Source organism: Cyprinodon tularosa, unplaced genomic scaffold (genome assembly GCF_016077235.1).
Source record: "Cyprinodon tularosa strain WSP-4 unplaced genomic scaffold, ASM1607723v1 ctg402, whole genome shotgun sequence".
Taxonomy (NCBI): Eukaryota; Metazoa; Chordata; class Actinopteri; order Cyprinodontiformes; family Cyprinodontidae; genus Cyprinodon; species Cyprinodon tularosa.
The window spans coordinates 144283-158259 of NW_024039122.1; the positions used below are offsets into that span (position 1 = coordinate 144283).

At 39.5% G+C, this 13977-nt stretch overlaps 1 protein-coding gene across 3 annotated transcripts in view; it reads right to left on the reverse strand.

Annotated features, from left to right (window-relative positions):
* The window catches only part of LOC119791860 (kinesin-1 heavy chain-like), a 37640-nt gene that overhangs the window by 5131 nt on the left and 18532 nt on the right, over positions 1-13977 (reverse strand). The window contains exons 12-21 of one of the 3 annotated variants that reach the window (XM_038298200.1): positions 11135-11334; positions 10988-11056; positions 10687-10893; positions 10463-10606; positions 8257-8445; positions 7978-8095; positions 4833-4888; positions 4647-4756; positions 4460-4561; positions 4312-4372 (exon numbers count right to left, since the gene is read on the reverse strand). In XM_038298200.1, coding sequence (XP_038154128.1) covers positions 4312-4372; positions 4460-4561; positions 4647-4756; positions 4833-4888; positions 7978-8095; positions 8257-8445; positions 10463-10606; positions 10687-10893; positions 10988-11056; positions 11135-11334 — 1256 coding nt within the window. The remainder of the gene's footprint in view (positions 1-4311; positions 4373-4459; positions 4562-4646; positions 4757-4832; positions 4889-7977; positions 8096-8256; positions 8446-10462; positions 10607-10686; positions 10894-10987; positions 11057-11134; positions 11335-13977) is intronic. The other 2 variants (XM_038298202.1, XM_038298201.1) reach the window with 2 other exon arrangements.

Sequence of the window (13977 nt, forward strand, 5' to 3'; positions counted from 1 at the left end):
AAAAATTGGCAGAAGGGCTGTCAAATTTTCACTTAGCATTGACGTCACTGACGCAACGCTACGTGACATATATGCCCGTGCGCATGCATGCACAATCGCCAAGCCAAGTTTTAAAAACTTCATGGTAGTCGTAGAGGAGAAATATGTTGTGAATAATGTTGTGAATTGGCACTAAATAAATGAACTGAATTGAATTTAAAATACTAACTGCCAAGTCGGTTCTGTCTGTTCCAGGGAATTAAGTTACAAAAAGTTATTGCCACAATGTTTCTTTTATGAAAGAATTGTTATTGTCCTGGTATTTATTTAGGGTTTTTATTTATCTGTTGTAGTTGCTAACTTCATATGTATTAATAAAAGGCAGGATTGTGATTGTTTTTTTCCACAGCCCTCATTTTCACTTAAAAATAAAAGAGCAGACATTTACTCCTAAAACTAGAAAAAGTTGTAACCACAAATGTCAGGTAAATACTGTAAGAAAATTGTTGTTTTTGAAAGAAAAAAAATAAAGATGCAAAATTTAACTCGGAAAAAAATGTGTGTGTGTGCTTTTTTAAATTGTATTTTTCATTTAGCAGTTCAAGATAATGATCATTCCATAGATGTAATAGTGACCTTTAAGCTATACCGTCTCAGTGACGGAGATGAAAACACAAGGAGAAACAAGCAAATTATTGCACTTATTTTAATTAATCGAGTGATTAGAATTTATTGTGCGATTAATTGATAATTGTGACAGGCCTTCTCAAGACTTGAGACTTGACTTGGACTTGCAAAAAATGACTTGTGAACATGTCTGGATAATGGATGGATGGATGGATGGATTTTGAATGACGTTTAATGCAAATCGAGGCCTTAATTTAAAAAAAAATATAATTTAATGACTTTTAATTAGTTTTAATGACCTGCGGAAACCCTGGATCTCCTTATCTGTGGTACAAAGCAAAATGCTGATTAATCATACCAAGCAAAAAAAGCTCCAAAACCATCTACTGACCTACCTACCTGCCTAGCTAACTACCTGGATAGCTTGTTACCTAGCTAGCCAACAAACTACCCACTTATATGGCTAGTTAGCTACTTACCTGCCTACTTATCTACCCACTCACCTGACAAACAAACTAGCAAGCTAACTAGCTACCTGCCTACCAACCCACCTACCTACACTCCATGCCACCTACGTACATACCTGGTTAGCTGGTAAGCTACCTTCCCAGCTACCTACCTGCTTTCCTAGCAGCTATGGTGACCAGATGTCCCAGACAGTCCCTACTTTAAATGAATGATTTCACTTCCCCTTTCCCAAAAAGAATTGTACTGGTTAACCACCCATGCTACCAAGCTTCTTACCTATATACCAGACATGGGCAATGTGGAGTCAACAAGTCATCTCCATGTCATGTATTTAATCTACCCAGCCAATTAACCAGGTGAGTCCAATCTGCACAGGTTAATTCACGGTGAAGATTGGACTCACCTGCTTCAGTGGCTGGGTAGAACAAATACATGACATAGAGATGACTTGTTGACTCCACATTGCCCATGTCTGCTATATACTAGCAATCTAGCTATGAATTTAGCTACCTGCATATCTACTAGTTTTGCACTGATGTCATTTTTTGGCCCTGACACCTGGCTGTGCAGCATTGGCCGATACCGATACCATCTGCTTGAAATTCATGTCTGTGTGTATATATGAAAAACTGCAGACAACTTGGATATTAAATAATTGCCATCATGGCTTCATGTCAAGCTGCTGCCTACCTTTATGAAGCAGGAAAAAGACTAATACGAAGTGAATCCAGTAGAACTTTTTATTGCCTACCTGGAATGGGTGACAATAGTTGAAACTTTTGGCACTCAGAATGGTATCGGTACCCTATTTGTTGGTACTCACCAATACCGATACCACCATTTTAGTGCTGGATCGGGGCCCAGCCTGATACTGGTATCGGTGCAACACTAATATCTACCTACCTAGCAAGTTACCTACTTTGTCATATGAGGACCATAGATGGCTACAACCTTATGACAACGGATGACCAAACACCCAGAGCAAAATCTATTTATATTAAACATTCCTTATCAATCAACATTTATTCCCCATGTACTTCTAAAAGGACCTCTAAGAATAACTGACCTCAAACCTGTTACTAATATGAACTCAAGGACACATTTATTGGCACCTCTGCTAAACACAATTCATTGTGATGTCATAATTTTACATTTTAGAAAAACAACTATTTGTTTTATCTCATTCATTTAGAGGCAGGTAATTTAACATCAATTTAGATTATATATATATATATATATATATATATATATATATATATATATATATATATATATATATATATATATATATATATATATATATATATATATATATATATATATATATATCATCCAGTCAGATTGATTCACAGTTTTCTTTCTAAGGAAAACCAGTTGGTTGCATCGACTCATTGACTCGATTGCAATCCCTCAAACTAGGAACATTAGGAACTTCTTAGTGGCTCAGTTATTGGACCTTCTAACAATCTCTTTTAATCAATGTATTGTTGTAATTTTAACTAACACAGACCGATTTCTTTTAGGCTCTGGCTGAAAACAAAGTCTCCAACACTCAGTACCACCAGGACTGGCATCTAGGGCTCTTTAGGTCTCTATGACAACCTCTGGATGCCATCTACATACAAACTGGTTGTTTAGAAACGTTCTTCTTTTTGCCCCTACCTTATGTAAACATAACTCTAACAGAAGCTTTGCACAATAGTCTACACTGTTGTCCACTAAATAACCATGTTAAATACAGTGATGGGACTAACGGCGTTGAAACTAACGCCGTTACCTTGTTTTAGTAACGAGTAATCTAACTAATTACTTTGACTGTAACTATAACGCAGTTACCATTGCTGGCACCCCGTTACTGCGCGTTACTCAGGTCGCACAATGAACCTTTTTTCATGATAGGACTCGTGCGCAGCTGCGTGAAGCTGACACCCCACCCACGTCAAAAAACTCTGCAAATAGACTGAATGGTTAGCGCAACGTTAGTGAAGATTTGTGCAGAAAAAAATATTGTTTGTGCTACTTTTGTTTAAGAGATATTAAAGATTATTTTTTAGGTCATCCAGAGGTGCGTGCCTTGTCATGAGAGAGGGGAGGATGAGAATGGCTGATGTACAGTGAGATTCCGTCTGTCAGTTGAATAGGAGGGTGTTAACGTACAACACACACAGAGAGATGGAGAGTGAGGATGACTCCAGCAGCAAAACAGCGTTTTCCACATGGAAATACCGGTGTTACGTCGAGCTGCGTTTCCCCATCACATACGGTTTCCCCTGCATCTCCGCACAGCGCAGGCGGCATGATTCACCGCGCAAGAGACAGGAAACGAGCATGCTCGCTAAAGGCGCGCAACAGTCGCCCTGTGCTCGCGCCACAGGAGAACTATGGAGAGCGTGAACGATCAAATGAACCTGACAACAGCCAGAAATGATAGCCTATATGGAGAAAGGGAGAAATCTGGATGGATGGATGGATGGATGGATGGATGGTTGGATGGATGGATGGATGGATGGATGGATGGATGGATGGATGGATGGATGGATGGATGGATGGATGGATGGATGGATGGATGGATGGATGGATGGATGGATGGATGGATGGATGGATGGATGGATAGATGGATGGATACTCTGCCTTTTCAACCTACTGTATTTTTTATTTTAAACATTATTTGATGGCCTTTGTGGCAGGGATGGAGATCCATATTTTATGTCACACACAGAGTATACATCTAGATAGATAGATGGATAGATAGATGTTGCAGTATCTATAACAACCCAAACACACAGGATTTCAGAATTAGACATCCCCAGTTATTAATTTCATATACTCACCGGATCAGAATGTCCTGTTATAAAACTTCACATGGCGTTCCCCCCTGATGTCATTTACGTTGAGTTGCAATAAATGCTAAACTCTCTGCAGGTTCTTGTCTTTGTCGTCCGCTCTATTCAGCTGGCTTTGGAAACACATGGCGAGAAGGTGGGGGCCGGGTGGTGAAGGTTACGGGGCGAGAAACGCAAAAGTAACGCAATAGTTACTTTTACTAGTAACTAGTTACTTTTATTGTGGAGTAACTCAGTTAGTAACTCAGTTACTTTTTGGGAGAAGTAACTAGTAACTATAACTAATTACTTTTTAAAAGTAACGTGCCCAACACTGGTTAAATAACAGATAGGTGTTGATGTTTCATCCTTAACTGCTGCAAAAAGACTTTTGAAAATTGAAGAACTAACTGACCACAGTCTCCTCCAGTCCTTTCAGGTCCTGCCTGGCCTGTTCCCGTTTGTCCTGCAGCAACCTGCAGCACAATAATCAGGTTATAAGGACGGCCATGTGCACCTGCCTATGGGAACAGGTTCTCCTGTGACTAAATATAAAGCTTTACGTGAGCTCCTGTAGCTGGCGGCTCTTCTCCTGTTCGGTCGCTTTGAGCTTCTCATGCTCCACTTTCAGCCTCTCCTGCTCCAGTACGATCTCCTGGTTAGAACTGTGCAGACGGCAGGAACAGAATCACTACAGGTTCTTGCACTATAATTGACAGGGTGAGATGTTTTCGTAGTGGTTTTTCTTACTCCTGCAGCTCCGTGATCAGCTTCTCCTTTTGGTCCAGCTCATCTCTCAAGCTGCTGATCTGCTTCTGATGGGCCTCTCTGTGGGACTGGATCTGCTTCTCCACAGCCTCCTGACACACAGCCATGCAGGCGCACGTTTAACAAGCTGGCATGTCTCAGAGCAGATTTAAGAGCTGTAGACTATACCTTGACTTCATTAGCAGACTGGATCTCATTATCCTTTTCCATGGAATTAACTCTCTCTGAAAAGACAAAAAAATAAAATAAATGGATTAGGTATGGACTGAACAAGCTGCTTTGTTTGTTTACATTTTGACATACTGCTATATCTGTGTTAATTGTGCTTTGGTATTCGCTGTGTCCATAAAATGAACTTGGTGGTTGAATTGTGGAGAATCTAAGCTTTCCAACGATGTCTAACATGTCTATATTGGTAAACATTATACCGGTTTAATTTTCATGTTTCTGAGTAATTATTTGTAAACGGTGGGTTTTGAGAGGTTAAGACATATGTTTTAGATTAGTATTTATTTTATTTTATTTTAAATTCCAGAGGATTTTCTTCTAAAATCAAATATTCCAAGGTGTTCATTGTGATGCTAATCACTGTAAGGTTTGAAGGGCCTTGGAATGGGATACAGGTGTCACAGTCTTGGTTTTGTTATGTTTATTTAGCTTTACTTTGCTCCTTGTTTTAGTGTTTAACTATTATTTTGTTGTTTTCTTGTTAGTTCCTGTCTTCCAGGTTTTCCATTTGTTGTTCTCTGCTGCCCCCTTGTGTCCTCTTTCCCTAGCTCTGTTTTCTGCTCTGTCCTCACCTGTTTTCAATCCTCTCGTTAGCCCTCTCTTTGTCTCCGTCCCCTTTAAAAGCCTCCCTCTTCAGTTCCTGTTTGCTGGATCCTCGTCTAACGTCTGTCTGCTTACCTCGTCTCTCCCTGGCTCCTAGTGTTTGGTTTCCCCTGATGTCTCCTTGGTTCTGGTTTGTTATTTTTGTTGGATTTTTTGATTCCTGCCTCTGTACCTGTGGACCTCATTAAACCCACCTAAATTCACCTCAGCCTACTTGCCTCTGCTTTTGGGTCCTCAATCCAACACCAATCGTGACAGCAGGCCTACAGTATCAAAGATCTCCCACCCTACACGGGCTTTCCCACATTTTCATTCCTGAATTGTTTTCACTTCTAAAAGCAAACAGTTCCAATTAAATTCCCAGCAGTTGCATCAAAATGCTGTTTAATTGTCCCATAACCTAAACGATCTACCTGTCACTATCTGCTGGTCTGCATTTTTGGTTCTGTTCAAGTTTTTACTTTGTGTTTTCAATTATGTTTTTATTTATGTTAATCTGCGTTTGCTGTTAATATTAATACAGTAGCAGCCATTCAAAATGGCTTTTCCCAGTCAAATACCAGCCCACTTCCCAGCAACTCCCAGCAAAATCCCCTCCAACTTCCAGCCACTTGCATATTTGTTTACTCTGACTCCACCATTTCACTGAATTACAGGGTCTGACCATATTTTAGTACAAAGATTGACATTTAAAAAGGAATTGAAGGGGATCCAGCCAAGGAGCCATCAAGGAAAATGGGGAAATTTTGAATGGCCACGAATGTATCATTTTGAATTAGTTCTTAGTTTACTTCCTTGGTGTTTCTTAAGTTATTTTTTTTTTGTTTTTTGCATTATTGTGATTTATTAGTCTTTGCTCTAGTATTTATAATTGTTTTTCATCTTTAGATTATGTCTCCATTGGCACTATAGTCATTTCCAATCTTTTCCTCTGTCCTCTAGTGTTCCTTTGGTCATCCTGGATTATTTATTGCATCATCCTCGTTTCATTTCCTTTTTTTCTGGTTCTGATTTTGTCATGATCTGGCCTGTTTGCTACTCCCTAATTAGTAATTCCTCTCACCTGCCGTTTTCCCTCCCTGCCTCAATTACAATTTATTTCCCTCACCTGTTTCCTCTTGTTTAAATTCAGTTCAGCCTGAGCATTCAGTGCCAGATAATTTCTTGTCTTTCTGTCAGTCTGTTGTTTCAGTTTTAGTTCATGGTTCATGTCCTGGATCCTAGCAGCCAGTGGAAAGAGGGTTTTAGTGTTTGTCTCGTCTCCTGATCATCCACTGTTCCTCCCCTGCAGAGTCCTCTGGGTTTTTGGCTCAATATGTGGTGAGGTTCAGTTTTTATCTCAGTAAGCCTGGCTCCAGGGAGGAGACCAGTTTAAAGTCCTGCATCAAGTTCCGGTTCCACGTCCTGTCTCGGCTACCCTCTTCCACTGAGCCTGCCTGTCTGCACCTGATCCTGTCTGCTCCTGTGCCTGACCACCTGGTCATGCTTCTGGTACCAGTCAGACTCGCTCCTTGGGAACCTGTGGATGGCGGCGCCCCGCTCCCCTTCCTGCAGTGCCCGCAAGCCACAGCCCCACTTTAGTTTTTGTTTTATTTTAATTAAAGCTTTTGAACTTTCCTACTGACTGTCTCTCCTTGAATACTGGGTCCCTCTGTCCGCGTTTCATGACAGATTTTATTCGTCATTTTTTCTGGTTCTTCATTTTATTATACATTGTCTGTACATTTCAGTTTGATGTTCACCAGTGTCATGCATAAACACAACTTGAGTCACAACCTTCAGTGTGTTTTTTGTTCCCTGTTTTCGTACATGTTTGGAAGTGCTGGCTCCAGCAGTTTTTTTTTACCTTTGGCACTGATGACATTTCTCCTTATGGTGAACCAACAGAGAAGAATGTGCAAAACTGAAGATGGCTTTGCCACTTTTTTTCTACAACCGGACACCAATTTTGTTTTCGTTGAATGAATTTTAGAAAGCCACTTCTTTCCAAGTCAGCTCTTGACCCCATCGGTCTGAAGGGATCATTTTAAAGGTTGAAGGGCACTTCCCCCTAGCTCTTAAAATTATTGGGACACACTACACTGCAAAAAAATGAGATCTAAATAAGTCATTTCTTCTTAAAATAAGTGCATTTTTTCTTGAATTAAGGATTTAAATGAGACACTTTGCCAATGGAACAAGACAATTTTCACTTAAAAAAGGAAAAAAACAATTGCATTGTCCTTTTTCAAGTGCATTTTATCTAGATACCTTATTTTAAGAGTAAAAATATTCATTCCTTTGGCAAATCATCTTATTTACCTGCTCAAATTAAGGGTAAATACCCTTAATTTAAGACATTTTTACTCATTTTGAGATCATTTTTGCAGTGACGTTCGTGCAACACTGAGTGCTAGGTCCCAAAACGAGTGCAAGTGATAGAAATGGGACAGGGCCTTAAACTAGCACAGGTTAGCCTAGTAGTGGTGTGGGATGGGCTCACCCTCTGCTGTGATCCTGACTATCTCTTCATTCAGAAGGTCCACATTCTCTTCCAGCTGTCTTTTCTTGTGTTCCACGTTCTGGAGGCTGTCTGTCAGGGACTTGATCTTAGCCTCATGCTGGACACCAGCAGGAGAGGAGAAAACAAACAGCATCCATGAATGTTTGCCTTAAACTCACATGATGGCTGTCTACTCCTTAAACTGCTGTTTGATGATCTGAACAGAGCATCCGTCACCGTAGCGACGGCCTACTTATGGATGCATTCAGCTGCAGTTACCTGGGAGATGCGGAGCTGGCAGGCTGTCAGATCTCGCTCCGTCGCTTCCAGCTTCTGGCTGCTCTCGGTCTGGCTGCTCTCCAGCTGTTTGTTGCGCTTCACCATGGACTTCACCTCCGCCTTCATCTTGCTGATGTAGAGCCGGGCCACAGTGAACTCCTCATCAATCAGGCCGCTGCTCTCCTGTTGCTGAGTGGTTCAGAAACAGTAGATTGGTGCTTTGGTTTAGGGGGGGGGGGTGTCATAAATGATATGACCTCTGTTGACTCTGGTATTTTGGTTCCTTATTCTACTGAAACATTTGAGGTTTTAGATCAAATTTAAAATTGTAAACATAAATGTAATTTGACATTTGATGATCACTTTTTAAACAATGTTATAAAAACTTGTTCTCCCCATACTTGAAGTTTTTTCTTATTAAGAAACGCAATCATGTCTGACATCTTGGAAGTGAGTTACAACCATTTTCATCTCTTCTTGTTTTGTTACTTCACTGTTTTTTGAATGAATGTTATTAATGTTGTATTGTGTTATGTTGTTGAAACCTTTTTGCAGCAGATGATTCACCATTTTACGGAAGAGGATTAGAGCCACTGGGGAAAAAAAAGTTAACTGATTTTTTTATTTATTTCAGTTTAACATGGGAAAAAAAGTCAGAATTCAGAAAAAAAAAGGCTGAATTCTGACTTTTTTTCTCAGAATTCTGACTTTAATCTCAGAATTCTGACTTTAATTTCAGAATGTTGGATCTTAATGTAGATGGGCACCATGAAGGAAGAGATGTGGAGCACTCAGCTTCACTGACAAAGATGTGAGTTGTTTGAGGTGGCCAGTGACACATTGGTGGAAAATGACGGAATTAGGCAACTTTTTACGTGTCCGAGGGGTCCCCTCATTAATGGAGGAGCAGAAGGTCATTAAAACAAGAGAGCTAGTCTCTAAAACAGACACGGCTATGGCTAGATGCTAACATGTTTGTTAGCATCTGAGTCAGAATTCTGAGATTAAAGTTAGAATTCCGAAAAAAAGTCAGAATTCTGAGAAAAAAGAGAGAATTCCGAGCAAAAAGCCAGAATTCTGAGAAAAAAGTCAGAATTCCGAGAAAAAAGACAGAATTCCGAGAAAAAAGTCAGAATTCCGAGACTTTTTTCCCATATTAAACTGAAATAAAATTTAAAAATCAGTTAACTTTTTTTTTTTCCAGTGGTCCTAATCCTCTTCCGTACCATTTAATCCAAAGATGTAGTAAAATTAAATGAGCCACATAGGAATTAAATGAAAAAAAACAAAAAACGATTGAGGAGCGCCATCTTGTGGCTTGAATAATACAACATTAAACTTAATTGCTTCTGTCAGACTAAAATTTTAAGACTTCTTAGTATTTTACCAGGATTTTATGTGATACATTGAAAGAAAGAAATGAGTAACAAAACAACAGGAATAGTTTTATTTCACCTCTGCTAATGTTAGCCTTCCAGTGTTTACTCTGTAGGTTCCAGTCCAGTTGGACCTAAATTCGTCACCCAGCATGCATTGCACAGGTGAAAATATGGAGACCTCCATAGGCGACAAATATAACAAAGCATATATAAATTTTGGGGCATATTGATGAGTTTATCCTCTTAACAACCACCTGATTTTGGAAAATTCTCGCCTATTTTGCATTCCTAAGTGGAAACTGTAAGCCCACATTACATGTGTGATACATTATTCGAAAGCTAAAATCTTGAAGTTTATGAATATATAAATAAGAATTGGGTGAGTAAAGCACAGCACAAGCTGCATCAGTTCAAAGGTGACTCAAAGTTTTTTTTTTTTTTTTATTCTCTAAAATAATAGGTCTTTTTTTTAAAAGCAGTAATAAAGACATGCTTGCTTTTATTGTGTCTGCTTTGTTTGTTTACATTTTGACACGCTGCTATATCTGTGTTAATTGAGCTTTGGTGCTCGCTGTGTCCATTAAATAAACTTGGTGGTTGAATTGTGGAGAACCTAAGCTTTCCAACTATTTCTATCATGTCTGTATTGGTAAACATTTTACCAGTTTAATTTTCATGCATTTTGTAAACAGGTTTTGAGAGGTTATATATATTGTAATTTGTCATTTTTAAGTTAATAGCAAAAATCTCAGCATATTCAGTCCAACGTGTTTAGCTAGTGGTGAATCCCAGAGGGAAGCAGCTAAAACAGGAGGGCAGAGGGGCACCTTCATGTCATTGCTTCCCACAGCAATGCCGATCTCAGCCAGGTCCTTTAGTAACGATGACATCATCTCAGTGACCCTCTTCTTCTGGTGGTTGCTCATCTCCTTCAGCTTCTGCAGCTCAGAGTCAATGGAGGCCAAGCTGCTCTGAGGATGGACAGAAGCGCTCGCTTTAAAGGAGGAAAGAAGATCAAACTTCAAAGCATCGGAGGCTTTCGCTCCCTTACAGACTTCTGGTTCAGCTCCTCGCTGAGCGCCTCAAACTCCCTCGTTTTAATCTCCACCTCCTGACTCTTCTGGTCGTAGTTGAGGGCCAGCTCCTCCAGCGCCTGCAGCACCTCCTTCACCTCGTCCTTGGAGGCCTCGTTCTCGGACAGCAGCCTGTTCAGCTCCGTCTGCAGGGTGTCGTGGTCGTTGCGGGACGACTCCAACAGCTGGTGGGCGAGGAAAATACGTGCTCACTGTGATTTGACAGGATTTGCAGCTAACGATGAGACATAAAGGAAGGAGCAGATAGAGATGCATCACCTCCTCCTGGTCCAGCAGCTGCTGCTTCAGTTTCTCCACCTCCTGGGATTGCTGGTTGATCTCATCATCCTGGAGGCAAGGAAGGAAGACATAGAAGTCAATCAGTCAGTTAGTTAAAGTCCTCTTAACTAATCTAGAGTTTCCTACCTTGTCGTCCAGTTCCTTGTAGAGTTTGGCCACCTCTGCTTCATACTTCTCTTTCTCTGCCCCTGTGAGAGCCGGTCCAGGCTGGCTGCTCAGGGAGGGTTGGGGTGCAGCCTTATCGTTGTTGAGTGCAGCATCCAGGGCCCCCACCTCAGCCTTCGCCTTCTCCTTATCAAACTGCTCCTCCACTGGGACGCTCTCCCCTGCAGGGGGCAGCAGAGATTCAAACTCAGCTTCCTTTCATTTCTCCTTCATGTAATGCAGTTTCCTTTTTATGCAATACTCCATTGTGTCTGTTTGTGTGCGTGTTCTCGTGTTATGCATTAGTGACCCCATTCTCACCATGGTTGTTTTTATTTTGAGGAGAACTGCTGTTTTTTGTCATGGAAACAGAAGCGTTCTTTCTTTTGGGTCTAAAATAGGAGCAGTGTGGGAATTTAGCTTTGATTGAGGAGCTTCTCGTTCCAGTCGCTTTAACCTACTGGGTCGGTTCTTTAACCGGTAACTAGGTAACTCTAACCAAACATTTTTTTAAACATTATAACTTGGTTTGTTGGGTTAGAGAGGAGACAGGAAGGAGCCTCCTCATTTTTCACAGATGAACTTTATATCAAATAGACACGGTTTAGACTGTAAAGTAATGCTACTCTTTAAATGTTTATCACTTTGGTTAAGGCATGTATGGAGGGAATTTTGTTCCATTACTTTCACAAACAAAAAACATGTTTTGTAAATTGAAATTTTGATCAAATGAAATCAAATTTAAAGGTGAGGAAGAATTAATTTTTCATATTTATTTTTAAAGAAATGTTTTCCAAAATTTTGTTTTTTCAAAAACTCTTTTACAGATAAAATATTTTTAAGTTACATGTTTTTTTCAATTTTAACCTTTGCTGGGGAAGAATCTCAGTCATCCAGGTTCAGTGGAGTAAAAAGTTCACACATTTATTACTTAAGCAGAAGTATAGATAACACTCTGGTAAAAGTTGAAGTATCAACTTGACCTCTTTACTCAAGTAAAAGTGAAAAAGTATGTGCTCTAGAAACTACTTAAAGCATAAAAGTATAAAGTAACCTTTAAAAAAACAGCCAGATGCCACTATATGAACTGAAGGCTTAAAGGAATAGTACACCCAAAACATGATTAGCCTTCATTTTCTACTCACCCCCATGCTGAACAACACTCTGGAGTACTTTTTTGATATCTCAAATGCATCTGGAGATCTGGGAGGCTTCTTGCTGTCTGCTGATATTCAAATAATGGAGGTCTATGGCGCCCGAGGCAGAAAGGTCCATAAAAGTCCACAAAAAACGTGTCAATATTCCTCCATACTGCTCGTCCAATGTATTCCAAGTGTCCTGAGTGGGTAGCATCCATAATTTACTCGAAACGAAGTCATTTAGAATGTTTTTAGAGCATAAACAGTAGTGTATAGGATTTCCTAAAAGCGCGTTCACGAGTCTATGGAAACCGCGGCAGAACAAACCAGATGAAAGTGCGCATTCAGCTCTGCAAAGAACTCATGCTCTTCCTCAACACTGAAGTCCTCAGACATTTTTCTTTAAACCGAAGCCAAGAGTAACGAGTAACGATTGTTTTAAAAATTTAAGGAATAGAAAGAACAGATACTGGTGTGAAAATGTAATAAGTAGAAGTCAGAAGTAGGAAGAAAAATAAGTAATGGAGTAAAGTAATGATACCTAAATAGTGTACTTAAGTACAGTAACAAAGTGTTTGTTCTTCGTTGCTTGACACCTGAGTTTGTTTCCAGGTTTGAAGACGTTTCACTTCCCATCCAGGAAACTTTTTCAATTAAAAATGTCAGGAATAGTATTGAGTGCAAGGCTTTATAGTGTTGTCGACACTATAAAGCCAAAACTCAGTACTATTTGTGACATTTCCAATTGAAAAAGTTTCCTGGATGGGAAGCGAAACGTCTTCAAACCTGGAAACAAGTCCAGTGGATTGTTTTTTTTTTTTTTTTTTTTTTTACTTTTTGGGGATTTTAACCTTTAAAAATTTATTTTATCGTTTTTTTTTTAAGGTATATTTTTCTGATTGAGTTTCATGAAATGCGTTCCTTTCAAATTGCATTTTAATGATCACATTTTATTCACTTCTGGGGGCGGGCTTTCCCCTGAAGTGAGGAGGGAAGACGAGTATCTATTGGTCTGAAAGGAGGTTAGCAAAAACATTTTTATGGGCCAAGAGTGAACAGATTTGTATTGGGATTGAAGGGGAAGAGAATGAATCTAAATAAAATGATAAAACTTAATCTGAAAAAGAGAAAAAAAATGAAAATTAAACCTGTAAAGCAACAATTTTGAAAATTAAATGTAAAAAAGTTTACCCTCAAACCCCTTTTTTGGTTTTAATGTTTTTAAAAGTTAGATTTTTGTATTACATTTTTGTCAAATTTCAAAATGTTTCTAACTTTTTTCTATCTTCCATAAAGTTTCATTTTCTCATAACATTTCTACCACAGAGACTCCATGCAATTACACAGGGTCCCTCCTAGGGGGCACGCCCCCTCGCTTTGGGACCTATTGCTTTAAAGGTGCATACTTATATTATATATCTATACAAAAAAAACCAAGATTATGATGAAACACTGTTACATACACCAAATGTCCACCCTGATGTGTTTACGTCTTTTTTTTTTTTAGCTTAAATAGAATTGCAGCACTGGGTATGACAGGCAGTTATGGACAGATGTGGCGCCATCTGCTGGAAGTACTGCTGAACTCCCAGAAAGTCAGATGGTAATTGAGGCAGCTACTTAAAGTGTTTTTTAGGAAGCTTTTAGGCTTTTATGCTCTAAAAACATTCTAAATGACTTTGTTTC